The sequence below is a fragment of the Camelus dromedarius genome, chromosome 14 (genome assembly GCF_036321535.1).
Source record: "Camelus dromedarius isolate mCamDro1 chromosome 14, mCamDro1.pat, whole genome shotgun sequence".
Lineage (NCBI taxonomy): Eukaryota > Metazoa > Chordata > Mammalia > Artiodactyla > Camelidae > Camelus > Camelus dromedarius.
Window position 1 is genome coordinate 14,041,367 of NC_087449.1, and position 26,099 is coordinate 14,067,465.

A 26,099-nucleotide genomic window follows, 5' to 3' on the forward strand; every position below is an offset into this window, starting at 1 on the left:
AAGGGATGTGAGCCAATTTAATCCCTAAGATCGATCATACAGCAGTACAAGAAACTTTCAAAACAGCCAAAGCTACAATAGTGAAACGAGGACTGCACTTAAAACCCATGCCGATGACAAAACCATCTCCAGGAGAAGGCAGTGAGAAACAACACATCACTGATTCCTTCTTCTCTTGGTAAGACTGAGTGGGAATGGCTGGAGCACGTGGGCAAAGATTAGTCATGCGGCCATCTTGATATTGACCAGCTTCCCATTTTGACAGTGTTTTCTGAAAGGGACTTTTGTGTTCCCTGTTTCCTAATGATCCTTAAAAGTAACTCTCTCCCTTCACATCCTTTGCACCTGAAGCAGTAATGCCTTGAAATATTGATCTATTTGAAGCTGGTTTTCATTAATTTCATCCATCCCTGAGGGCAGAGCCACATTGGTACTAGCTAATGAAGACCTATTCAGGGCAGCCCAGGGCCTTTTATCAGCCCTGAATTAGCTTCGTGCTTTTAATGGGAACTATAGCTTTCTCAATTATTATGTAATTAAATAATGTGCCTGCATTTGCCAATGTATTTCTAAAGTGGGATGCAAGCTGCAACTGCCTATCCACCCATGGGGAAGCAGAACATCTCACACAGGCTCTGTTGCTTTTCCAGGTGAGTAACATTTGTTTTGCATCTGTACATGGCCAGGCATAAAATCACATTTTTCAAATGTTGAGTGTGCCACTGTCAGCCCTACAGCACCTCTAGGGTATTTCAGTCTTAAGATGTATTAATGCAAATGTGTAAGTGGCAGCAGGCTGGTATTATTTATGCATACCAATCATTCAAAGGGGGAAAAGTGATTTGTTTTGGTCCAGGTTATTTTAAATATAAGATCATTAATTCCAAGGGTTTCTGGTTTTTTGAAGGTTGCTGTTTCCCAGAAAAAAATTTGCTAAGTGAAAATATAAAGGTGACCACTGCCCAAAGTACCTAGAATTCCAAAGAAACTGGGACCCAGAAGATGAAGAGAGAAAGGGCAAGTAGCCTCTCTTTCTGTTCTCTCAGCCTTTCCCACAAGGTCAGCCTTTCTAGTTGACAAGCCAAATAATTTTAGTCGGTAACTGATAAGAAAGCAAACGAAAAATCATTTGGTTTGAAGAAGTCTTCCAGTATGCTTATGAGTTAGTCTAAAACTCATTCTAAAAAATTTAACACACTACGTATTTCCTTTACTACTTCGTGTTTTCTCAATAAGGAATCCCTTAAGATAAAAATTAAAACCACCGGAAAAAATAAAAAGATGCCCACCTTAAATGGAGGAGGAGCTTACCATTTTAAAAAGGGATTTTGACAATTTGAAGAAGCAAGCTGAGAGGCAAAATTTTCTTTAAGGATCTCCATTTAATCATTTTCCTAATATGAATCACTTTAATTACTAGGGACACAATTTTTGAAAGAATTCTATAAGTTATACATCATAATGGTGACAAAACGTCTCCATTAAAAACTTGATGATGAAAATGAGCACTTGCTAAAAGGTTCCCAGAAGTGCAGGCAAATCAACCAAAACAGCTTTGCAACAAACGTCAAATTACACAGACAGTCCTTTTTGATATCTCTTACATGCCTGCAGTGACATATACCACTTAACTTACTTCTGTTTACTTAGGAGAAAAATATTTCAGTTCTGTTGGGATATACCGGCACACACTTTGTGAGCGTGGACCCACATGAATGCTTGCATTAAAACATCTTTGATGAGAAATAACCTTAAAATGTTTACAGTGATCACATTGCTGATCGTGCTTTTATTCTAAAAGGGTTATATTTATGTTGTGGGATGAAGCAGATGAGTATTTACATTGGTGTCTCTAGGTCCTGTGATTGTCAGCGGAGCAGAAAGAACAGATACAAAATAGATGAGGTAAAATAAAAACCTCGTAGCCCTGCATTTGAATTCTAAGTTTCAGTGTGAACTCATAATGATTTTTAACAACATAATGACTTTAAACAATATATAAGGCATTGTTTATATACTAGCTCTCTCCAATGAAAAGATCAAGAAACAAAGACCAACTCAGTAGCAGTGAGCACCTGTAGTGCCAAGATCATATTCTTATAAATACTGAAAGGATCAACATCCTTTAGAAAAAAATGTCTGAATCCACGTATGCATCAAAATACGTACAAGAATAGCCTGAAACATCCTATAATACCAGGAAGCAGAGAAGAATTTTCTTTACAAGACTTTGTTTTACGAGACTACTAAAGACATGTCAAAAGGACTCAAAAGTCAACTTGAAGAGGTTCCCACAGCTCAAAATAGGACAATTTAAGCATAAACACATAATTTTAATGAATCAAAATACTTTAAATATGTTTAAATATAAGTCAATATTAAATATTGAAAATAATAAATTTACTGGCCACTTTTGAAAGATGATAGGAAGCCAATATCCTAAAACTAATAAATAAAGGGAAAGAACTGGTAGTATCTTCTATATCATGGCAACTAAACGGTTAATGAGAGTGAGTTTATCTTTGTAAAGTGTATCAGCTAATAAATGAAAAAGAAATGATGAAATGTCACCATGTTGCAACCTCTAATGAATTACTGAATCTAGACAATGATCATTAATGACTGCTAAGATAAAAAGAGAGAAAGCTAGACAGTCTTCATCCTGATAGAAGTATCACCTAATAGTCTTGATGATATTTTAAAAAAATTGGACCCAAATCCAATAAATCCTCAATATAGAGATACCAGTGTAGAAGAGGTATCATGGGGGTGCAATCAGCAAAAATCTAGATTGTGGAAAGCTCTATAGGGCAAATGACTATGTTTTTTCAATAATAAAGAAAGAGTGAGAGAAAAGAAGCCATAGGTTAAGAGGAGTATAGGAGATATATCAATCATTTGTAATGTATAGACCTTATGCTAATCCTGATTTGAACAATGTATGGACCTTAATGCTAATTTTGGTTCAAATTAACTTAAAAATATTAATGAGTTCATTGGGGAAATCTGAAAACAGACTCTACAATGTCATTAAGAAAGTATGCTGGTTGTTATGGGGGACAATGGCTTTGTGTTTACTTTTAAGAATCTTTATCTTTTGGAGATACATGCTGAAATATTTAAGAATGAAATAATATGATGTCCTGCATTTGCTTCAAAATAATCCTTGGGGAGGGAGAAAGTGTGTAGAGGTATAGATGGAACCAGATTAGCTATGAGTTAATAATTATTCAATCTGAGCTGTGGGTATACAGAGGTTCATTATAGTATTAGTCTCTCTACTTTATAAATTTTACATTTTCCTTCATAAAAATTTAAAAAATATTCTTGTTTGAAATTTGGCAATGAGTATTAGGTCACAATGGGAAATCTTTAGACAATGAAATCCACACAGCTAAAGTTAGGGTATAGACTTAAACTACAGTGGAGATAGTAGCCCTTGAGGTCATTTTGATCAACCTTTTTCCATCCAACCATATTTTACCAAAACTATCCATTCTGTTCATGTCTATAATACTAGTATAGATGTCTTCTTCAGTCCAGTTGCAGTACCCAGTGAAGCACCAGACAGGATTAGGCTCGGTGAAGAAAACAGTAAGAAAGCATCATAAAATCATTTTGGCTTTTTCCCCCTACTTTTATTTTGGTAACTCTACCAATTGAATGATACCTGCAAATTAATTTTAGCAAGTGAGCTTTTTCCCTCTGCACAAACAGCTTTCTTCATCACAGCCGGGAGGAAAATGAATCTCCAAAGCTAGTCTCTCCCAGCACTTGTACAATCCACAGGTCTGTGACGACAGTGCCATCTCACTGAAAGCTCATGGCAAAAGCCAACACGATAGAAACACACAGGAACACACGGCATGCTAAGCTCTTCTCTGATACCCCAAAATGATTCTAAGGCTTATAGCTCTGACTAGGGGATACCCTGATGGGCTAACTATTACTAATGAAAAAACAAGTATATCTAATTAATTGCATTGCTCTGGGCTAGTGAGAGGCCAGAAATTTCCAAATCCACTTGAGAATGGTCATATTTACATAGAATGGTGCTACATGCGAGAATATTTCTTTGAAACATTACCTTCTCCTTTTATCCCTACTGCCTGTCCCTTTGGACAGCTTGTGTTACAACAATTCAAATCTAACCACTGGGATTCTTCCTGCTAACAGTAAAGCAGAAGGGGCCGACACCATGACTATTTCTGTCTTGCATTTCATTAGAAGCTATGCATTTTTGGTGCTCAGAAGTAGAAAACACTAAATTCAACCTACATTATCAATAGAAAAGTTGGTCTAGATAGGATTTTAAAATAATTACCAGCAATTAAATTATCCCCAGAGACATCAGGAACTCCCCATACCAAGCACATACCTTAATATACTTAAAAGTTTAAATTTGTTAATAATAAAGAATAAAAAATACACATTTTGAGGCAATAAGAATGTTAATATTAGAATTATGACCAATGATCGATTTATCCATGGTATTACACAAAAAAAGCAAAATTCACCAGTAATTCAAAATTTTAGCAATGAGTTTCAATATTTTCCTTCAGCAGTTCTTTATTAAGAACTAGATATATGAACTAAGATAGACTGATTTATAATTTCACTTCTCTCTCATATGCTGGTTACCTTTCAAAAGAGGAAGGAAAAATGGCCAGCCACAGAGTTATGTGGGAGATGAGGGGGATGAAGAGGGGGCAGGGGGAGGGCAGGAGCAGGAGAAGAAGAAGGCGAGCAGGCCTGGAGAAAAGGAAGTGGGAAAGGCAGTTTACAGAAAACGATGTAATGGAAAATGTAAATTGGTTTTTAGATAATTGAGTGAATAGTACATATTTCTCATCTCACTTTAAGAATCCACTGTTAATGATTTTAGGTAATGCATGATTTCAGCATGGTATTCTGCCTAACATGTTAAATGCTAAGTTATAGTGTTCAGGATCCTAGGGTCGATTTGCATGCAAGAAGCTATGCAACCTCCCTAGAGAATCAATGGCCTGTCTTATTGTGGTCTCAGTAAATATTTGCCACAACTTCCAAAGGAGTTTAGGTCCTAAAGTTCCTTAACATTTCTACTTTGAAACAGAAATGTGTAGACTTCTTTCGGCTAAAATCCAATTTAATCAATAGCAAATTGAGCTAAATAAGAACAAACCTAAAAATATCTTGGGAAACATCCAGTGCCTTTTGGAGCCTCGAGCCAATCAAAATGGAGAGAACAGAAGGCAGTGTAGGTGGAATAAACGGGGCCTCGCTGCTGGCTCATCAAGTAATCATAATAGTCAAAAACATGTAACAATCGGGTTGAAAAATAACTCTGTTCATTTGATCGCTGGCAAAAGAACTCAGCAGAGATTTAGCATAAAAGACAGTAAGGCTGCTTCTCAGAGGACTCACCTGTCTTTCCCAGTTTCCTTCTTGAACACTCCATCACAGTAACTCATGCGCTTCTCTGTGGTCACGTAAATTTGGGCCTTCGGATAGAGGTCCACAGTCTTTTTCAACATGTTGTAAACAATGCCATTGCCATCTTTCCTCATGTTGCGGAAAGGGCCCCAAATAACGTAAATAGTAGCGTTCGCTTCCTTGAAAAAATAATCAGGGTTTTTCAGCAAAAGAGGAACGCTGGTGTGGGATACAACTCGAATCATCGTCATGCGGCCAACGTCTTCTTCGTAGCCCTTGGTGGGGGCATTGTTCATTCTCCAAATGCAGGAGGACTGATCTATCTCGTTCCCCACCTTCTGGCCAACCATCTGACCTGAGTTTGACACTATCGCACAAAGGTTACAGTCCAGCTGCAAAGGCTGAAAAATAGAAAGAGAAACAGGGCAGGAGGGAGAAACACGTAAGTTAGTAAATTCCACCTCTTCAAACAAGTTTCTCTGGGAAAACAGAAAATCCCATTGTGCATAATACTGAGTGCAGGAATAACTCTGAAATATGCACACCAATCCTACAGTAGCTGCCACAGATTATCAAGCTCAGGGCATGCTTCCATTTAAAAAGTGAAGACATTGCTGAGAAATAATTTTAATTTCTATCTCCTTGTGTCGATTTAAAATTAAATGGAAAAAATTAGTCATTTTGTCCCCCACTCTAAATGATGACTTTTCATTCAAAACCATAACTTCAAATGAAGGAAATATGTAAAGATCTGATCTTTTTGATAAGGATGGTGATGAAGAAGGAGGAGGAGGAGGAGAAGAAGATATCCAGCCATCAATTCTGTATTTTACTTATATGTATAAATGGTTATGTAGCAAGTGACAAAGAGGTGAAAAATTTAGCAAATGGTGAAATTCTAAAAAAAGATTTTCAGAGCCGAGAACTATGTAAGACAAGTTTCAGACGACCAAAACTACTACAGAGACCCTTAAAAAAATTCCCTTGCATCACCATGTTGACTGGTCTTTGTGGTTTTGTTTATTCTAGATCGATAAGGGAAGGCTTCTTTTGAGATCTCAGGGAAGGCATGCACAGAGACGGTCTCTAGAGCTGGTGTAACCACCATCCTCCTTTTTTTTAACCAGTGGCATAACAGAGACTCATAGAGATTAAACATCAGCTTTCAGGATTTGCAGACGATAAAGGTGCAGTGGAAGATCCAAACTTTGATGGAACTTTAAACCCACTGCTCTTTCCATTATTCCCTGTGTGCTTTCCTCCCTAGCAAACCAAATACAGTCCACCCTACGTGGATGGAAATACCACACCATCCAGGTTGGTTGAATCCGCGGATGCAGAACCCCGGGATATAGAGGACCAACTGCAAGGGAAGAGCATCTGCGGGTTTTGGCATCTGCGGGGGTTGTGGAACCAGTCTCCTGTGGACGTGGAGGAATGACTGTAAATTCCTTTTACCACTTCCCTCCCACATAAAGAAAAATCAACCTGTTAAAGTAGTGATAAAAGAGCTATGTGCTTTGTTCATACACAATCTTTCTTATTTCCCTCCTATGAGATTCCACATTTTATATCTGACATTTGATCCTAGATTTTTAAGTGCCTATTGGTCAGTCACCCCTTCCACACTGGGCACTGGTTGTGCTGCCCTTTAATTTATTGTTTAATTATGTCCGTCCACTACACAGTAAACTCTGTAAAAGCAGAGTCAATGTCTGCTTCATTTTAACACTACTCCCCAGAAGTCCCTGGAATACTACAGTAGCTCAACATATAGTGGTTAAGTTAGGAAATGAAAGCCATTTAATTAAAATAACTTTTAGGCTCCTAAACACTGAACTTAATATTAAGGAGAAATGGACATTTCCAGTTCATCTAGAATTGCTGACTTAATTGAAAAGAGAAAAGCAATCAGGGAGAAACAGCAAATACCAACAGGTTCAATCTATGTGGCTGAATTGAGTGACAGAGAGCCTCAGAAAAGTCACCAGGATAGTTATCACACAACTGTGACAGATCATCTTTCCTACCAATGGTAGGGACCCACAGTAGTTACTGAGCAGCTACTATGTGTCAGGAACTGTTCATAGGGTTGGGGATTTGGCTGTGAAAATTTTAAACAAATATCCCTGTCCTCATATGGCTTACATTCTAGCAGGCAGGGGGGCAATAGACAAATCTGCATAGTACATAATATGTTAGTGCTAAATAGGAAGAATTCAAGCAGGGAAGGAGGTAAGGATGCCTGTGTGTGACTACATGTGTAATGGTGGAGTGATTACAAAAAGTCTCAGGAAAAAATATTTGAGGAAAGACTTGAATGAAGTGAGAGAACTTGAATGAAGTGAGTGAACTGTGAGAAGAGGCCACTGCCACAATCTCAGCAAGGGAGGATGGCAGCTTGGACCAGGTCAGGTAGCAGAGGTGGCGGCAAGATGCTGGTCACACGCTGGGTATATTCTGAAGGTAGGACCTGGTAAGTTGATCAGTAGATGGAAGGTGGGGTCTGAGAGAAAGAGAGGACTTGAGGATAAGGTCAGATTTTTAGCCTAAGCAATTGGAAGACTGGAGCTGCCTTCAACTGAGAAGGAGGCTTCAGGTGGAATAGGACCAGGAGAGGAAGATAGGAGCTCATTTCCAGACCTGTTAGCTTTGAGATGCCTTGAGCACAGACTTCTGCAGCAATGTCATAACAAGACTACTTGAGGTGCTTTAAATTTTTTTCCTTGATTATTAAAGTAATATAGGCCTGTTGTGGAAAACTTGAAAAACACAAAAAAGAATTAAAATTCTCCATATTTCCACCACTCAACAACTGCTACAATATTTCACAGTACTTCCTTCCTTCTAGATGCATTGAGAAATACCATTTGCACCATTGACAGCCTTGGCTTTTCATTTAATTTGACACCATTAAAACTTTCCCATGTCAGTAAATCGTCCTTAGAGATACTTTTAATATCTGCATAATATTCCACTATATGGATATACCATAATGTACCTATCTGGATATTGCTGGGCATATGAATTTTTTCAATTATGAAAAATGGCTTTAATGAATGCCCTTGTGTTTACCATTGTATTTTGGATGCTAACAGATATTACATTAATTTAACTTTACTTTGATTTAGTTTTTATTGTACACTATAAATTACGCTAGATTGACAAAGGTATCTGTTTATTTGAGATGTCAAAATTAACAATTTTGAAAAACTTAACAGTCCACAATGGTCCATCTGTGAAGTGTCTTAAAACTCTGCTATGAAAGGGACTGTCCATCACTCCTGCTATAGTAAGATTTCTGAGCTAAGGGAGACAACAAGGTGATCCAGGCACCAGGTTAGAATAGGTGCTCTCAAGGTGGGTGAGTACATTAGGGCACTTGGGGCTGAGGTTTTGTAGGTTGGTGCCATAGTGAATACTTCACCAATAGGCAAACCGAGGCACAAGAGGATGCCCATTAGAATGGGGCATTGATCTAAGACCCTTCCTCATGCATCTAGAAGCCTATGATCTTTGGTGATGCTAAGGAAGAACACAATACTCTTCCTGCCAGGCAATTTGCAGCAGGGCCTGACATCCATCACACTTAGCTGAGTCCTCCAGACTCAGAGTCATGCAAATCAATGCCTGATTTAAATTTTGTGTCACAGGGCACACTCCAACTTATCACCAAGATGCATATGGTGCAGGGAGGTTAGGTTCCATTCACTGTCCCAAGAACTTGCTTCACTGTATAATGAAAACATTTTGGGGTTATGGCCTCCACAAATTAAAAAAAAAAAAAGAAAAAGAAAAAAGAAAAAAAGAAAGATACAAAGAAAAAGCCTTGAATGTGTTCTGCTCTATATGTAGCAATTTACATTGGATTTCTGAGTCGTCAAAATGAATTAGCTGGCTCTGCTGTAACAAGGCTTAATTTAACTAATAAGAATAAGCATACTGGTTTCACTTGACAATTGTAATCTCTGAAAGTGATCAATTAAGACATCACAATCTGTTTCATGACAACATATCAGAATGCCAGCTGTGCAGATTATGAGGTCAGCAGCTGACTAACAACTTGAGGGCAAACATTGGGAACAATAGCCTCTTGTTTATGTAACGAATATGGAATTGGGCAGAGTGCTATGAATGTAATGGCTTTGGGGGTAGGTGAAGTTTAAATTGCCCCTTTCTTTTATACTATTCACTTGGCCAGATTGTCACCATGGCCAGGGTTGTAAGAAACTCCCACATGTCATACTGCGTGGTCTCAGTCCTGCCTCGCTGCTTGGCTTCTTGAGTGAGGTACCAGGAGACGTGGCTGCACAGGGTGACTGCTCTATTTACCACTTGGTTGCAAGAACTAACTTTACAGTATGACAGGAGTGCAGGGCTAGATGAATGGAACATTCCTAATCATAATCAGAAGCTTCAGGTAACACAAAGAGCTTGCGAAAGCCTCAGGGACTCATTTATACGTTTGAAGGCACCTTCAAACTACAGGAAGCCATAATAAAAAGAAAGACATACCTGGGCATGGATAGATGGTTTGACCCAAGAGCTGCTCTTATCTGGTTATCTCAGTTCCTTTTATTAGCTTTATCGCTGCATCTTGTGATCTCGACTTTCTTTGTTAAAATGTCCTGCTGTTTCTTGAGCTCGTTTATGTTATTTGATTTGGGGCCCTTGCTTGAAAATTTATTCCATATGTGTCCACGCGCTCAGTTCAGCCTCAGTGAGCAGTTTCTTTTTAGATTGAGGCCCTGGATTTTCCGAGACCTTTGGAAAGATTTAATCTGGCTCCACTTTATCAAGCCCTATCTTAATTTTGAATTCTCCTTTTCAGTTGACTTGTCCCTATTTTCCTTTTTCTCTCCATTAAAAACAAACTTGACCTTTTTGTCTTTTCCTCTTGTACACGCAAAACATCTTCAAGCCAAATGCTTTGCTTGGGCTTGGGCTGTGTCTATAAACTGAGATCACCACAAATGTTCAGCCGACCCTGTCTGGGAAACCGTTTCCCCATCAAGAGAAAGGTCACAAATGTCAAACACCTCCTTTTATCTGAAGTCTAAGATACTGATTTTTTTTCAATGGTAACATCATTATACAGGCATACCTTGTTTTACTGGGCTTCGTTTTATTGTGCTTCACAGATACTACTTTTTTTTTTTAACAAATTGAAGGTTTGTAGCAACCCGCACTATCAGATGATGGTTAGCGTTTTTTTAGCAATACAGTATTTTTAAGTTAAGGTATATGCTTTTTTTAGACATAATGCTATTTCACACTTAATAGACTACAGTATAGCATAAACATAACTTAAATGTACTAGGAAACAAAAAAAATTTGTGTGTCCTGCTTTACTGCGATATTGACTTTATTGAAATGATCTAGAACTGAACCTGCAGTATCTCCAAGATTTGCCTTATTTGATTTGGGTATTTTCTCCCTCTGCAGAAGTACACTACTTCTATACCTGTACATCTGGTTATAAACACTCAGCTTGGGGAAAGTTAAGAATTTGGTGACATCTAGTAAACAACGAAATAATTTTTACATAATACCTATTCTGTGCAAGGCTCTGTGAAGGATAAAAGAGTTTTAGAATTCTAATCAGTGTGTGCTTTAAGCTCAGTACACAGCTCTAAGGTAGATGGGGGAGTTTTATCATCAAATAGGGTCAATTAATATACTATTTTCAAGACCTAAGAGATTGTCTTAAAAAACAAGTCTTCTCTCTGCTAAAATGAATCTTGACACTCACCTCCTTATAAGAAGTATCTAGGGTGCAGGGACAGAATGAGAGAAGGAAGAAACAGTGTGAGAGAGATAGAGAAGTACAGTGTGACATATTTATTGATATTAACATGACTGAATACCTACTATGCACCAGCCATCCTGCACAGCACTTTATTACATTATTTCACTCAGTTCTCATGATGAATTCTTCAAAAGTTTGTTTTTCTTTCCCATTATTGAGTTGAGGAAATTGAGGCAAACATGATGTCCAGTATGTTTCAGATTAAAAAGAGAGCACATATTACCTTTCATAAAATGCAATCACAGCACTGCTAAGAAGTGGGGAATATTAAAGAAATATTTATTATTAACTTGCACTATTCCTAATATACATACAGGCAAACACCTCAAATCTCACCGTGTATGATAGTAAATTTATTTATATTAAATTGCGAGTTAACGCTTTTAAACATGCTGGTGGACAAGAATTTCACCAACACAGGACAAAGATTCTCAGTGCGTGAAAGGCTCCTCAGGAGTGTCAGGGTCTGCATGGGGGTGGAATTAACCTCTCCTTTCTGGCAGTGGCATTATGGTGGCATGAGGAATTATGCAGAAAATTTTTTCTTAAAGTTTTAGTGTGAAATTTCAGTCTAAGGTAAACTAATCATGACCAATTTTCTTAGCTTTAAAATGGCCCTCCACATCTTTCCACTCAGTTTGCTTTTTCATACTTTTTCCACAACAGCAGTGAGTTGTGTTTCTTTCTGAAGCATAAAGTGATTACAGTCCACGTCTGAGAAAACAAAAGGCCACGGCAGAGGATGTGTATAAGCTGGTCTCATGGCTAACGGGAGGACCTCCCCCTGTTGTGAAACCTCCCTGAGGTAAGTCCACTTTAGAAACCCACAGTGGCTGCTCTCAAGTCCTCAGGAAGCAAAGTCAGCTCGAGACGGCCAAGCCATCTTCTAAGTCACAAATGGCTCTCCAGCTCTCTCCTCCGTACTTAAGAAGGGTCTAGGACACTGGCTGCCCAGACACTATACTCATACTGTAGGTCATTTTACAGCCGTACTGATTTTATTTTTATCTTATCATAAGCAGGAGTATTTAGTACAGAAATGAATTTATCTGCAAAATGCTGAAAAATGCAAGCTCAGAGGAATCCTTGATACTATGGAGGTGTGAGGAGGAATATGTGGTTATTCTTACCTCTTTTTAAGAGTCTGTGATATTTTAAAAATTAGCTGTATTTTACTGTGTTGAAATATTATTTATGTAGACTTTAGAAACCAATTTACCATGACATGCCCAATTGATCCTTGCCTGGCTGAAAAAAAAAAGAAAGAAAGAATGACCAAAACTAACAGGTCATTCACTCTGATTGGCAAGTTTCACCTGAGTCAGAGTCATTCTTCTCTTCAAATGACAATATGTACAAAGATCTCTTTGTGTTTCTCTGATCTCAATTTACAACACACACACACACACACACACACACACACAATCTCATTCAGTTAATGAGACAGTTCACTTTCCTAACCACTTTTTCCTTCCTGCTCCTTACCAACCACTCTGGAAAATTCCTTCTTTCTTCTTTGGGCAAGAACCTGACAAACTGCCCTATCCATTTTGAATGATATATTGGGGCAACTGCCAAGCACTTTACATTTTAATCAGTAAGAAGAATGAAATATTTAACCTTTACTTTTTTCTCCGTGAATAAGCTTATAGACAATAGAATAGATAATTAAAACCAAGAATTAAAACTTGCAAAACAGTGTGGCTTCCCCAGCAAAGAGAAATGGCCGTGTATGAAAGGTCACCTGTCAACTAGTTCTAGTTATTAAATCTCTGCCTTCATCACTGAGGTGGCTCTATGGAAATCGAAGGTCAAGACATTAAATTATGAAACAGTCAGGATTAGAAAAGGTCACTAAAAACTCAAGTAAAATTGAACCAAACCTGCTAATTCTACACCCTAGAAGCAAGCAGAAACAGCCAGGGATGAAACACAGCACTGAACAGAGCTAATCTATCTCCCTACTTTGGTCCCATATTGAAAATGAATTTCTATTTGATGTCTTGAAGTCTAAAATAAAACCTGCTCATCTCAAATAAAAACAGGAGCTTCGATAAATATTTCAGAACGAAAATCATGCTTGAATCGAACCAGTTTAAATTATTAAAAACATTGTTTTACACTATTCTAAGGGTTGCTTTCATTTCAACCATGAGAACCCAATTTAAAATATTGGCATTGGGGCACTCCTGGCACCTTAAATGCTTTACAGGACAATTAGCAACCCACCACTCACTAATTTACCACTTTAATGTTGAAACAAATGATATCTTTGCTTTTCATCACGCAATTTGAATGAATCTGAACAAAGCAGGTTGAACAAAGCTCCAGAGACATACTCCTCAGTTTGCTGTCATTTATTCCTCTACTCTTCCTGAATGTCTTTAGAGTTTCAGCTTTAGAGGCTTCAACATGTATAATGATGCCACTGGGGAATAGATTTTGCCTTTATTCTCCTTGATGTTCTTTTGAGGTCTTTCAAGTGAAAGGTACAAAAGAGGCATTAACAATCTGGCATTGTTTTTATTGCTTGACAAAGAAAAAAATGCATTTTAATTTTTCCCGTGTTTCAGGAATGATTAAGCAAGCTGTTTTCATCCGCACTGACTCACTTTCAGCAGGCCTCTAACTGTGAACAAAGAATTGTAAAGGCTGTTCTAAGGAGAAGTCAACACAGTTCAACCAAGCCAGCCTGTAAATGCACTTCTGTGCCCCTTCACAAACCAGCACCTTTCAGTTAACACAGCTTTCAGAAGCAGTGTGTATAAATCATACACTGGGAGTAACAGCGCATAAAAAGACAGATTTGATAACCCACGGTTTGGCTCTGACTCTCAGTGGATTTGGGATATGGCATTTACCTTGATTCCTACCTGGTGGCATTACATCTGAACATAAAACTTAATGTGGGTGGGGGGGTGCATAAAACTGTTAATGTCAAGAAACAATTCTAAAACAGGCCACATAAAACTATGTTTCTCTGTCTCCATAGATGACACATTCTCTTTATTTGGAAATTCCTTTAGAAGATAGATCTATACAATCATGAACGCATGCCAAGGAAAATCACTTTGCCTTCTCTGGACTGGAAGGCAAAAAAATGAGTCTTTTCAAACCAAAATGGAGTTTTTCACCTATAGACTGGAAAAATGGAAGTAATTCATATTTCACTATCACAGTCAGATCATAACAAAACTTTACTAATTTGGAGGCCAATTTACCTCTGGGTTATTTTCCTCTCCCTTCAGGAAGATGAGCACAGGACCCAGTGCTGACATACCACCCAGGTACATCATAAGAGAGACAACCAATCCGTGCTGTGGTGATAGCATCTTACCGTGTCACTCAGCCAAGGACATGGTCCTCAACTAGCTGCACATCACAACGACCAAGAGAGCTTTTAAAAAACTATACGGCTGGACTCCACTCCAGACCAACTGAATCAGACAACTCCTGAGGATGGTGCCTGCCCAGAAGCTTTTTTTTAAGTTTCACATATGATTCCAGTGGGCATCTAGGTTTGAGAAATACTGTCCTAGAGGAATTAGTAATGGTAACTGAAACCATAATGCCTGATAAAAGGTATGAAGAACAAAATGGTAAATTTGAATCCCTCAGGCATGTGGGAAAGTTGCTAGGGTAGTAAATCCTTCCAATTACCCCTCAAGCACTACTAGATCAGTGAGTAGCATGTAGAATTGGAATCAGTCCTAAAAATCAGAGTTTGGAAAAAAATGGAAAAGATATTGGAAGTCTGCATATAATACCAAGCATGAGAACTTTTATTTCCCACAAAGTTAATGTTAATTATGTAGAATTAGAGGCTTCTTTATGTTCTGGCCAGAATTTGCTTTGGAAGCAAGGAAAATCATGTTAGGTTATAAATGTTTTTAATTTATGTAGACTTTCTGCCAGCACTTAAGGCTAGTGATAAATTGAACATTCATTGACACTCATTCAATGCAGGGATTTTTTTCTCCCCATCTTATTTTATTTTCTAGGTTGGAGGATGCTTTAGTGGGTTTGTGGTTTGAGAGGTAGGGTTTGGAACATGCAAATACAAGACAAGGGCTCACTAATACAGTGAAAACCCAGGAAAGGTAGGAGTCGATAATTTAAGAGTATAGTTGGATGGGTAGCATTTGAAAAAGCAGGCACTTTTTCTTGAGAGAGAAAAAAAGGATTAAGAATGAGGAGAAATATGTGACTTTACAAGAAAGGAATACAATTAGAGTTTACTCTAGGTTCCCTTATATTTCTATAAAGCAAGTAAGGGTTAATTATTGAGGGACTTAGAGGAAAGGTTAACAGACTTCAGGAGAGACATGAATATGTGAGAAATAGAATATGTTGAGTAAGAATCAAAAAGATTGCCCATTGTGCCACAATTAGAATTTAGAAATTATAGATTTTTGATGAATATACTGCAAGGTTATGCATTCTTTCTAGTACTGTTCAGGAGAACAAAGGAAGGGAGGAAGAAAGAGCTTAGCCAGCTTGATCCAGAGCTGGAGATTGCGGCAAGTGGTGCACTGAAAGTCAAAGTTGAGAAATAATTATGGGCACCAGTAACATGGATTCCAAGCTGAAAGTCAAGGATATAGTGGGAAAATGAGCAAGTGAAAGAGATAAGGAAATAAGAATATCTTAGTGGGGTTATGTTCATTGGAGACAGGGAGAGAGATGTTTGTATTATATGTCCTAAGAGTATGCTTATTTAGGGAATAAGGAGGAAAATGTGGCATATATAAGCTTTAAATTAAGGGCTTATGATTCCAACTGAGACAGTCTTCAGGAAATAAGCTCATTCTTTCTAGTTTGGAAATGCAAAAACCAAAATACAGAGGTTATTCAAATTCATTATCATTAAAAAGTACTGGCATGTCCTTGGATTGGAAGAATTAATTTTGTTAAAATGACCATACTATCCAAGGCAGTCTACAGATTCAATGCAATCCCTATCAAAGTACCAGTGCATTTTTCATAAAACTAGAACAAGTAATTTTAAAATATGTATGGTAACACAAAAGATCTTGAATAGCCACAACAATCTTGAGAAAGAACAGAGCTGGAGGAATCATGCACATGACTTCAGACTATACTACAAAGATACAATAATCAAAACAGTATGGTACTGGCACAAAACCAGACACACAGATCAATGGAACACAATAGAGAGCCCAGAAATAAACCCACACACTTATGGTCAACTAATGTACAACAAAGGAGGCAAAAATATACAATGGAGAGAAGTTAATCTCTTCAATAAATAGTGTTGGGAAAACTAGATGGCTATATGTTAAAGAATGAAATTAGAACAGCCTTTAATACCACATACAAATATAAACTCAAAATGGATTAAAGGCGTAAATGTAAGACTGGAAAACAAAAAACTCCTAGAGGAAAACTTAAGCAGAACATTCTTTGACATAAATCATAGCAAAATGTTTTTTGATCTATCTCCTAAAGTAAAGGAAATTAAAGCAACAATAAATACATGGGACCTAATCAAACTTTAAAGTTTTTGCACAGTAAAGGAAACCAGCAACAAAACAAAAAGACAATCTACTAAATGGGAGAAAATATTTGCAAATGATATAAGAGGTTAATATCCAACATATATAAACAGCTAATACAACTCAATATCAAAAAAATAAACAACCCAATTTTAAAAATGGGTGGAAGACCTGAACAGACATTTTTCCAAAGAGGAAATGCAGATGCCCACAAAGCACATGAAAAGATGCTCAGCATCACTAATCATCAGGGAAATGCAAATCAAAACCACAATAGTCAGAATGACTATCATCAAAAAGAACACAAATAACAATTGTTGGTGAAAACGTGGAGAAAAGGGAACATTGTTGGTGGGAATGTAAATTGGTATAGCTACTGTGGCAAACAGTGTGGAGGTTTCTCAGAAAACTAAAAACAGAACTGCCATATGACCCAGCAATTACATTCCTAAGTATATATTTGAAAAAACCAAAAGTGCTAATTCAAAAAAGATACATGCATTCCAATGTTCATTATTCACAATTACCAAGCTATGGAAGCAGCTTAACTGTCCATCAATAAATGAATGGATAAAGATGTGTGTGTGTACACACACATATGCAATGGAATACTACTCAGCCACAAAAAGAATGAGATTTTTGTCATTTGCGGCAACATGGATGGACTTGGTATTATGCTAAGTGAAATAAGTCAGATGGAGAAAGATAAATACTGTACGTTATTAGTTATATGTGGAATCTAAACAATACAACAAACTAGTAGGTATAACAAAAACGTAGCAGATTCACAGCCATAAAGAACAAACTAGTGGTTGCCAGTGTGGAGAGGGAAGGGAGATGGGGCAATATACAGGTAGGGGATTAAGAGGTATGAACTATTATGTATGAAATAAGCTACAAGGTTGTATATATTGTACAACACAGGGAATATAGACAATGTTTTATAATAACTATAAATGCAGCATAACCTTTAAAAATCGTGAATCACTATATTGTACACCTGTAACATATAATATCGTGCATCAACTGCACTTCAATAAAAAAATTTAATCAATTAGTTATTTTAAAAGTACTGGCATGAGAATATCTGCTTCAGTATGTTAACTTATGAAAGCTAATAGTTCAGACAACCCTTTCCATGGAAAATAACAAAAAAAAACTGGAAAAAAATATAAAAACCATCTCTTTATGATTATCCAAGAGCTAACAAGCTAGTGAGGAATTGCCAGCTTGGAGAAGTCTGGAATTCAGGGAAGTACACCAACACTAAGGACTATTTTTGCCCTGGAGGCATGTGTGGCTCTGGAATAATTAGCTACGCTCTGCCTCTGACAGCTTCTTGGGCCTAGGAGGACAGAGGTCAGAATCCAGAGCCCAAAAAGGATACATCAACAAGCACTTCGGACCAGGACTCCTAAAATGTATTCTAAGAGTAAGATTGAAATAAGCCAGTCTTGCAAAACCTCTCATCCTTTTTCATATCAATTGGCTGGCTCTGAAAACCTCAATTTTGGAAATTACATTACTTAGTCCTAAACTTCTAAATGACCTTGGACACCTGGAAAAAGCGAACAAGCTCTTCTGTGGAGAAAGAAAATAGCATTCTAGGTGTCAAATTATTGATACAAATAAGATTTCAAAAACACTGCCTAATACACAATCTAAAATCCCACACATATAAAAAGACAAAACACCATTAGAGAAAACCAACAGAAACAGTCCCATAGAAGAGTCACGTATGGAATTACAGGGCACAGACTAAAACAGCTATGTTCACTGTGTGCAAGGAGATAAAAGCCAAGTGAAAATGTTGGCAGGGAAATGAAAACTATAAAAAGCGATAGAATGTATGTGGCAAAGAACCACTTAGAAGTTCTAGAACTGATTAATATGATACATGAAATGAGGAATTCAGTGGATGTATTTAACAACAAATTAGCTAAATAAGCAGCAAACAAAGCTAAAGAGAATTAGTGAACTAGAAGATAGAAGCAGATGTTCAGAATGAAACATGAGATTAAAATATAGGTTAAAAGACACAGAGAATACAACATGAATGCCTAACATAAATTTATTTGAAATACCAGAGGAGAGATAGAATGGACAGAGGACAATGGCTGAGAATTCTCCAGAACTTAGAATCCACAAATTCAAAAGACTCAGCTGACGACTCACAGGCAAAATAAGTAAAAATAAATCCACATCTAAATATATCAAAGTGAAGCTTCATAAAAAAAAAAAAAGATTTTAGAATTAACATTACCATATAATAGCATATAATTTGAGAGGGGGGTAAATGGAGTTAAGATATCTTAAGGTTCTTACATTCAAGGGAAGAAGGTAAATGTGCCAAATAACATTATACTTTCATAAACTTTGAATGTCTGGTGTTATTCCTAGGGCAATAGTTCTCACACGTTTTGGTCTCAGGTGCCATTTACACTCTTAAAAAATTATTGAGTATTCCAAGGATCTCCTGTGTATGTAAGCTGAGTATGTGTGCATGTGAGTGTGTGTGTGTGATATTAGAATTTCAATTTCAATATTAGAAATTGAAAAATGAAAAAAAATTTAAATAACTGTTCATTTAAAAATAACAATATGCCCATTTCACGTTAACATAAATAACACATTTTTTATGAAAAGTAACCATATTTTCCACAAAAATAGTGAAAAGAGTGGTATTATTTACATTTTTGCAAATTTCTTTAATGTCTAGCTTAAAGATAGCTGGATTCTCACATCTGTTTCTGCTTTCAGTCCATCAAAATACGTTGTTTTGGTGGAAGTAGATGAAGAAAATCCAGCTTCAGAAAGATACGTAGTAGAAAAAGAGATAATTGTGGATATTTTTCTTAGACTCTATATCAAACTTTGACAAGTGGCAATTTCTTAAAGTTTACTTGCCATATGGACTCTAAAACCATATCAAGGAAACTGTCTACTGTTACATCAGAATCCACTGGTCCAGCTTGCGCCTTGCATGGATCTCTAACTCATGCGTGATTTTGTAACATCATACACTGCCCACTTGAAAAATATCAGTCCAGTGAGTTGAAATGTTGAAATTTCCCAGGATATATTTTGAACACATTTATTGACATCACCACTGACCTCATCAGTTCTTTAAGTTTTGGGAAACCAGAAAGTTGATGGTGACAAATAGAAATTTCCCCAGATGCTAATTTTGACTTGAAAGTTCAATTTTTGTCATTAGTTAAATGCCTGTTATTTTCTTGAAGTGACAGGCTCACTTCATTCATTTCAGAAAATGTCTGCCAAATGCTCAAATCTGAATATTCATAATTTGTCTGCAAAAAAGTAAAAATGATGTTCAGTGAAACCTGCAACTTGCATGAAATTTTTCAAAATAAAAATGTTGGAGAGAAAAATAAATCAATGTAACTTGCAACATTAATGATAAAATCATATTATCTCAAATGTAAAATCATATGATCATATGATCATCTCACTAGATGCAGAAAAAGAATTTGGTAAAATTCAACATCAACAAATGATTAAAAACTCTTCATTAAGGAAAAGAAACAGAGAGATTCCTTAATCTAATGGAATGTTTCTACCAAACAAAAATTCTATAGTAAACATTGTATGTCAGTCATATTTAATGGATGGAAGCTAACTCTTTGAATTTGGAACTAAACAATGATTTCCACTATCATCATTGCTATGCAATATTGTACTGGGGTCTTAGCCAGTGCAGCAAAACAGGAAAAAAAAAAAGAAAGAGAAAGAAGCATATAAGGATTGGAAAAGAAGAAACAAAAATAAAATTATTCACAGATGACATGATGGTGGTGGGGTTCTGGGCAGTGCACATCAAAATATGCCACTTTTAAATATTGATTATTTTGAATTAAAGTTACTTAAGAAACAGTCGAGCAAGAAGGACATTCTGATCCTCCTTTGTTCCCCTGAAAACAGGAAATAAATCTCTCATAGGAAAGGTACCCTCCCTGTACTAGGAGGAAGAGAGACATCCTTATCACCAGAGACAGGGAATTTGGGCCAAGAAGGCTGTATAAACAAATCTTGTTACTTCTTCACAAATTTACTACTCTAAGCCCAAGCTTCTTTGTCTTGTTAATTCTTCACAAATATATTGTTTCTTTGTCTAAAAGGTATAAAAGCTGCTTGCTTTGGTCACTTCTATGAGTCTCACATTTTTATGAGTGCCCATAACTACAAAATTAAATTTGTTTTCCTCCTGTTAAGCTGTCTTATGTCAACTTAATTATTAGGCTGGCCAAAGAAAGGAAGAAGGGAAAAATTTTTCCATCCTTAAAATGGTAGAGAATAATCCACCTATAATTTGTTATAATTTTTATTAGAGTTAGTAGAATTGCTAGATACAAATCAGAATATAAATCAACTGTATTTCAATATATCAGCAACAATGAAAAATTTATAAGTATGTCATTTATAACTGTATCAAAACATAAAATACCTAGAAATAAATCTCATAAAATATGTGCAAGACCTCTGTGGAGAAAATAACAAAATGTTACTGATAAATATTTTAAAAGCTCTACATAAATGGAGAGTTATGTACATGGAGTAGATAACTTAGCCATGTAAAGATGTAAATTCTCCTCAAAAGATGTATAGCGTTAAGGTAATCTTAATCAAAATCCCAAAATACCAGAGATCTTTTCGGGAACTTGTAAGGCTGATTCTAACATTTATATGGAAATGCAAAAGGCCAAGAAAGCTAAGACAGCCTCGAGGAAGAAGAAAGTGGTACCAGCACAAGGACAAACAGACCCATGGAACACAGTGGAAGACCCAAATATGTTGCGATGAAAGTGCCAGGCAGAGTGTGGAGAAAAAAATCAGGCTTTAAAAAAAAAGTGGAGCTGGAAGAACTGAATAATCTCATGAAAAAAAGTAAATCTAGGCCCTTACTTATATGCAAAAATCAGTTTCTGCTGACCTGGAAACCTGTATCTGAAAGACAAAATAGTAAGCTTTACAAAAAAAAAAAAAAAAAAAAAGAAGAAAACTTTTATAACATCAGAGTAGGAAATTTTTTCATAGGATATAAAAGCACTAACAAGAAACAAAAAGTTTGAAAAACTGTATTAAATTTAAGAATAGCTGTCCTTCAAAAGATGACATTAAAAGAGTGAAAAGGCAAGCCACAGATACACACACACACACACACCCACACACACAGATATATACAGTTGACCCTTAATAACAACATAGGTTTGAACTTTTGAATGGCAGGAATCCACTTATAGAAGGATTATTTTTCCAACAGTAAATACTACTGTACTACATAGTCTGCCGTTGGATGAATCTACAGATGTGAAACTGTGGATATGGAGGTACTGCGTCTTCAGAAGGCCGACTATAAATTATGTGTGGATTTTCAACTGCGTGGAGGGTCGCTGCCCCTAACCTCGTCATTGTTCAAGGATCCATTGTAAATATTTTCTTTTCTGAGGAGAGTGTGTGTGTGTGTGTGTGTACCCAAGAAAGAGTTAATATATAAAATATACACAAATTATTACAAATAAAAATAAAAAACGGCAGATAGCCAAAGCAATAGAAAGATGGACATAATATCCAGAAATTAGATAAAAGAGGAAATTCAAGTGGCAAAACATAAGAAGAGAATCAGTAATCAGAAAAATGCAAATTAAAACAATAAGATCTACCAGGTTGCCTGAAATTAAAATGTCTGACAAAATATCAAGTGTTAAAGAAGAACGTACAGTAACTGGAAATCTCAAGCAATAACCAGTAAGAGTGTGAACTTTACAATAATACTTCAGGAAACAATAGCATTATCCTGTATAGTTGAATAAATATACATACTCTAAGGCCTAGGAATTCTACTCCTGCTATGCACATCCTATAAAAATGCATTCTTTTATGTACCAGGATTCACATACAAGAATAGTCAGAGCAGCATTGTTTATAACACCCTTAAATTGCAAATAACACAAATTTTCATTGACACACTTATGCAAGGGAATACTATCTAGCATTGAAAACAAACGAACAACATGGATGAATCTTAAAAACATTATGTTGAGCAAAAGCCAGATACAAAGGAACATATAGTAGATTCTATTTATTTAACAGTCTTAGTAAGCCAAGAGTAGGATATTCTTTAAGGTGATAAGGAATATCATTGTGAAACCAAAACAAACATCACAGGTAACAGCGCCCCACCAGAGTAGCAATCACGTGTTATATGTAAGATGGGAGCTAAATGGCCTTCAAAGACAGTGTTTTGTAGACAAGTGTGCTGAGAAACGTCATATACATTTTCCACTTCTTGAAGATTGCCAATGCGTATGAAATACTAAAGGCTATGAAAAGTCATTTACTAAAGTGTTCCAGAAAAGTATTTGGAAATCTTACCCTCATTTTTTTTTTTCCGGTAAGAAACCAATAAACATCTTATGAGATAATAGTTTGGAAGAGTTTGGAAATTCTACAGTAAATATAGTCTTCTTAGGTCTGGGAACAAGACATGAATGCTCACTGAGATATCATAATTATTTCATATTGTTCTGGAAGTTCAATAGAGTAACTGAAGCCCAGAGGCAGGGCTGGGGGAGGTTTTAATACTGGAACAGAGGAGAAAAAAAGGTCATCATTTTTTTGCAGATGACATGATAATCTTCCTTACAAACACAGCAAACCAGAGAAAAATGATTAGAACTAATTATTATTAAATACTAATTAAAAAATGGTAGCTAGCTACAACATGGATATACAAAATTACTAACAGTACATCAACAAAAAGAGAACTAGAATTAAAAAAAAACAATTCTAATATATAACAGCAATCAACATGCAAAATATCTAACGAAAAAACCGAGTAAGAAATTTGTAAATGCTCTAAGAAAAACAAGCACCTTATATAAGAATTATAAGTGGTTTTTAAGGAAGAAAAAAACAGTTGAATTTCTACATCCAAGTCAAATGCTTGCTGAAGTTTATTTCAAGTCTAAGATTTTGCAATCTGCTATCAGATAAGCAAAACCCTTTGAGTTATAAGAATTTGATATTAAGATTAAATACAGTAGTTGTATCTGCTTGGGAGTCTCTTTTTCCTTTATTGCTATGGTAATTATAGTTTGAAATCCCTCTCCCGTTTGAATAATTATTTTTAAACTATTTTAAATCTTCTAGATATCATGGATTATTGACCCAGTAAATGAAATTACTAAGCCCACAATATTTTAATGCTTTAATGAAGTGGCTTTCTAAAATGCTCAGTCCCTGTGACCATGTAAAGCATAGTAATTAGCTAATACTGAAAATTACCTCTCTTCCAGGACCCAAAACTGCAGAAACTAGACAAACAAAAGACTCCACTCAGGCTTAAGAAGACCAAGAGACAACAATAAACAAATAATTACTTGCAGGATAAATGAACCAAAATGCTTTGTTGAAAACTATGGTGCCTGTTGGCCACAGTTTTAAGAGCAGATTTCAGACTTTCTTAGTGTCTTCTCCAAAATCTGGATAACCAGATTTTAGAACTCTCCATGGGAACATTTTGATGAAGAGAAATTTGGGCATCTCAAAAGCAACGAATATTGTAGCAACCTTACATGAAAGCTGGGGGGGGGGGGAAGCCCTTAACTGAAAACAGTTCCATTGCCATGAAATGTGAAAGCATAGCCAATGCAAAATGTAAACAAATTTTAAATTTCTGCTTCATTTACAAAACAGGTATATTGACAAGCCATGAAGAGAATGGGCTTCCTTCTTACCTTAGAAGAAGGAAATCTGAACCTTGCCAGAGTCTTGGCTGCTTGCTGCAGCTGACACACAAACCCTCATCCCAGCTGCCCTGCCTCGCACCTGGGCTCACGTCTGTAGCTGCATCTGAAGCACAGGGACTAATTTACAAGCTAATGAATTAGGGATGAATATATTACTGACCAGCCTAACCATAAAAATGAATAACCTTTTGGTACCATATAATTCATTTGATGGCGGGGTGAGGGGGTGTGGGGGAATGAGAGGGTGAAGCAGAGACAGGGAGCTGTGAAAAGTCAAATAACTTTCCTAGTTCTAATTTTTATGAAAACGGTGTGTTTGTGTGTGTGTAACTGCTGTACAAAAACAAGTGCTAATTTTAGGCAAAGAATAGGTAACATTTCAAAAAATAGGATTTGCTTCAACTAAATGTTTATTTCTTTTAGAGGAGACAAGGAGTTTATCATATCGTGGCTACATTATTTCTATATCTTTTGGTGCCAAAAGCATACATTTGCCCATAAGCCATATTTTCCAAAATGGGTTAAACAATGAAGACATCATTTAAAATAAAAGCTATTAATAAATACCAGGGCTTTGAAAGGTTAATGTATAAACATTTATATATAAACATATATATATAATTGTATAGAGTAATCTCAGTAATGTCAAGCTTCAATATTTCATCATATTCCACTTCCATCTCATCTGAAAGAAATTATTATTTTTGTAACAGAGGCACTGGGGATTGAACCCAGGACGTCCTGCAAGCATGCACTCTATCACTGAGCTATTTCCCTCCCCCTCATCTGAAAGAACTTAAATTGTTTTGAGAAAATTATAATGGAATCAGTTTCTAGCAGCATAGTAGAATACAAATAAGCATTGGCTTTGTCATCAGACTTGCATTCAAATCTCTCTCTGCCGCTTTCTAGCTGTGTACTTTTGCACAGAATTCTCAACTCTTCTATTTCTTAACTTTTATAACTCATTTACTAGCTACCCATGAGCAACCTCTGTATTTGCCCCAAGGCAACCTTGAGTAAAATTCAACACTACTACTCATCTGCCACAAAAGGAAAACCATAGAGCATAAGTGGGCAATGTAAATTTAGCTGAAGACGGCTTGGGGATACGGAAAAAGGCTCTCCCGTTCCAGATCTTCATTTCTTCCAAGCAACAAGACCCTAGACTCTGTATCTCTCCATCTCTTTAAGAAGCAGTATTCCAGGTTCCTCCAAGCTTGAATGCTCACACCTATCACTCACCCAGTCCCCTAAAGACTTTCTAGTTACTAGAATCCACCCTTCTTAGAGGTGAGATGTATCAGTAACAAATCATGTGATTAATAAACACAAGCACACATACACACGTTTTCAAGGGAAAATAAGGGCTTTTTTATTTCCTGCAGTGTATCATGTGAGGATTCCCTTCAGAATTTGTAAAATCATTCTGCTTGGGTTTTCCTCTTTGTTATTTCTCTTAGAAGATGTTAGTAAGAAAGTTAAATATGTTTCAGAAGCATCATACACTTGTTACCTTTTTTTTTCTCTTACATAAGTCCGCTTGGTAGAAAAATGCTACTTAGAAAACATCAGGAGGTAAAAATGTCA

General features: G+C 36.4%; 1 protein-coding gene across 13 annotated transcripts in view; it reads right to left on the reverse strand.

The window, feature by feature from the left end:
• ST6GALNAC3 (ST6 N-acetylgalactosaminide alpha-2,6-sialyltransferase 3) overlaps positions 1-26,099 on the reverse strand; it is a 548,516-nt gene that overhangs the window by 236,770 nt on the left and 285,647 nt on the right. For all 13 annotated transcript variants that reach the window (XM_031465411.2, XM_031465409.2, XM_064493440.1 and 10 more), the window contains one exon: positions 5,407-5,816. In XM_031465411.2, the coding sequence (XP_031321271.1) occupies positions 5,407-5,816 (410 nt within the window). The remainder of the gene's footprint in view (positions 1-5,406; positions 5,817-26,099) is intronic.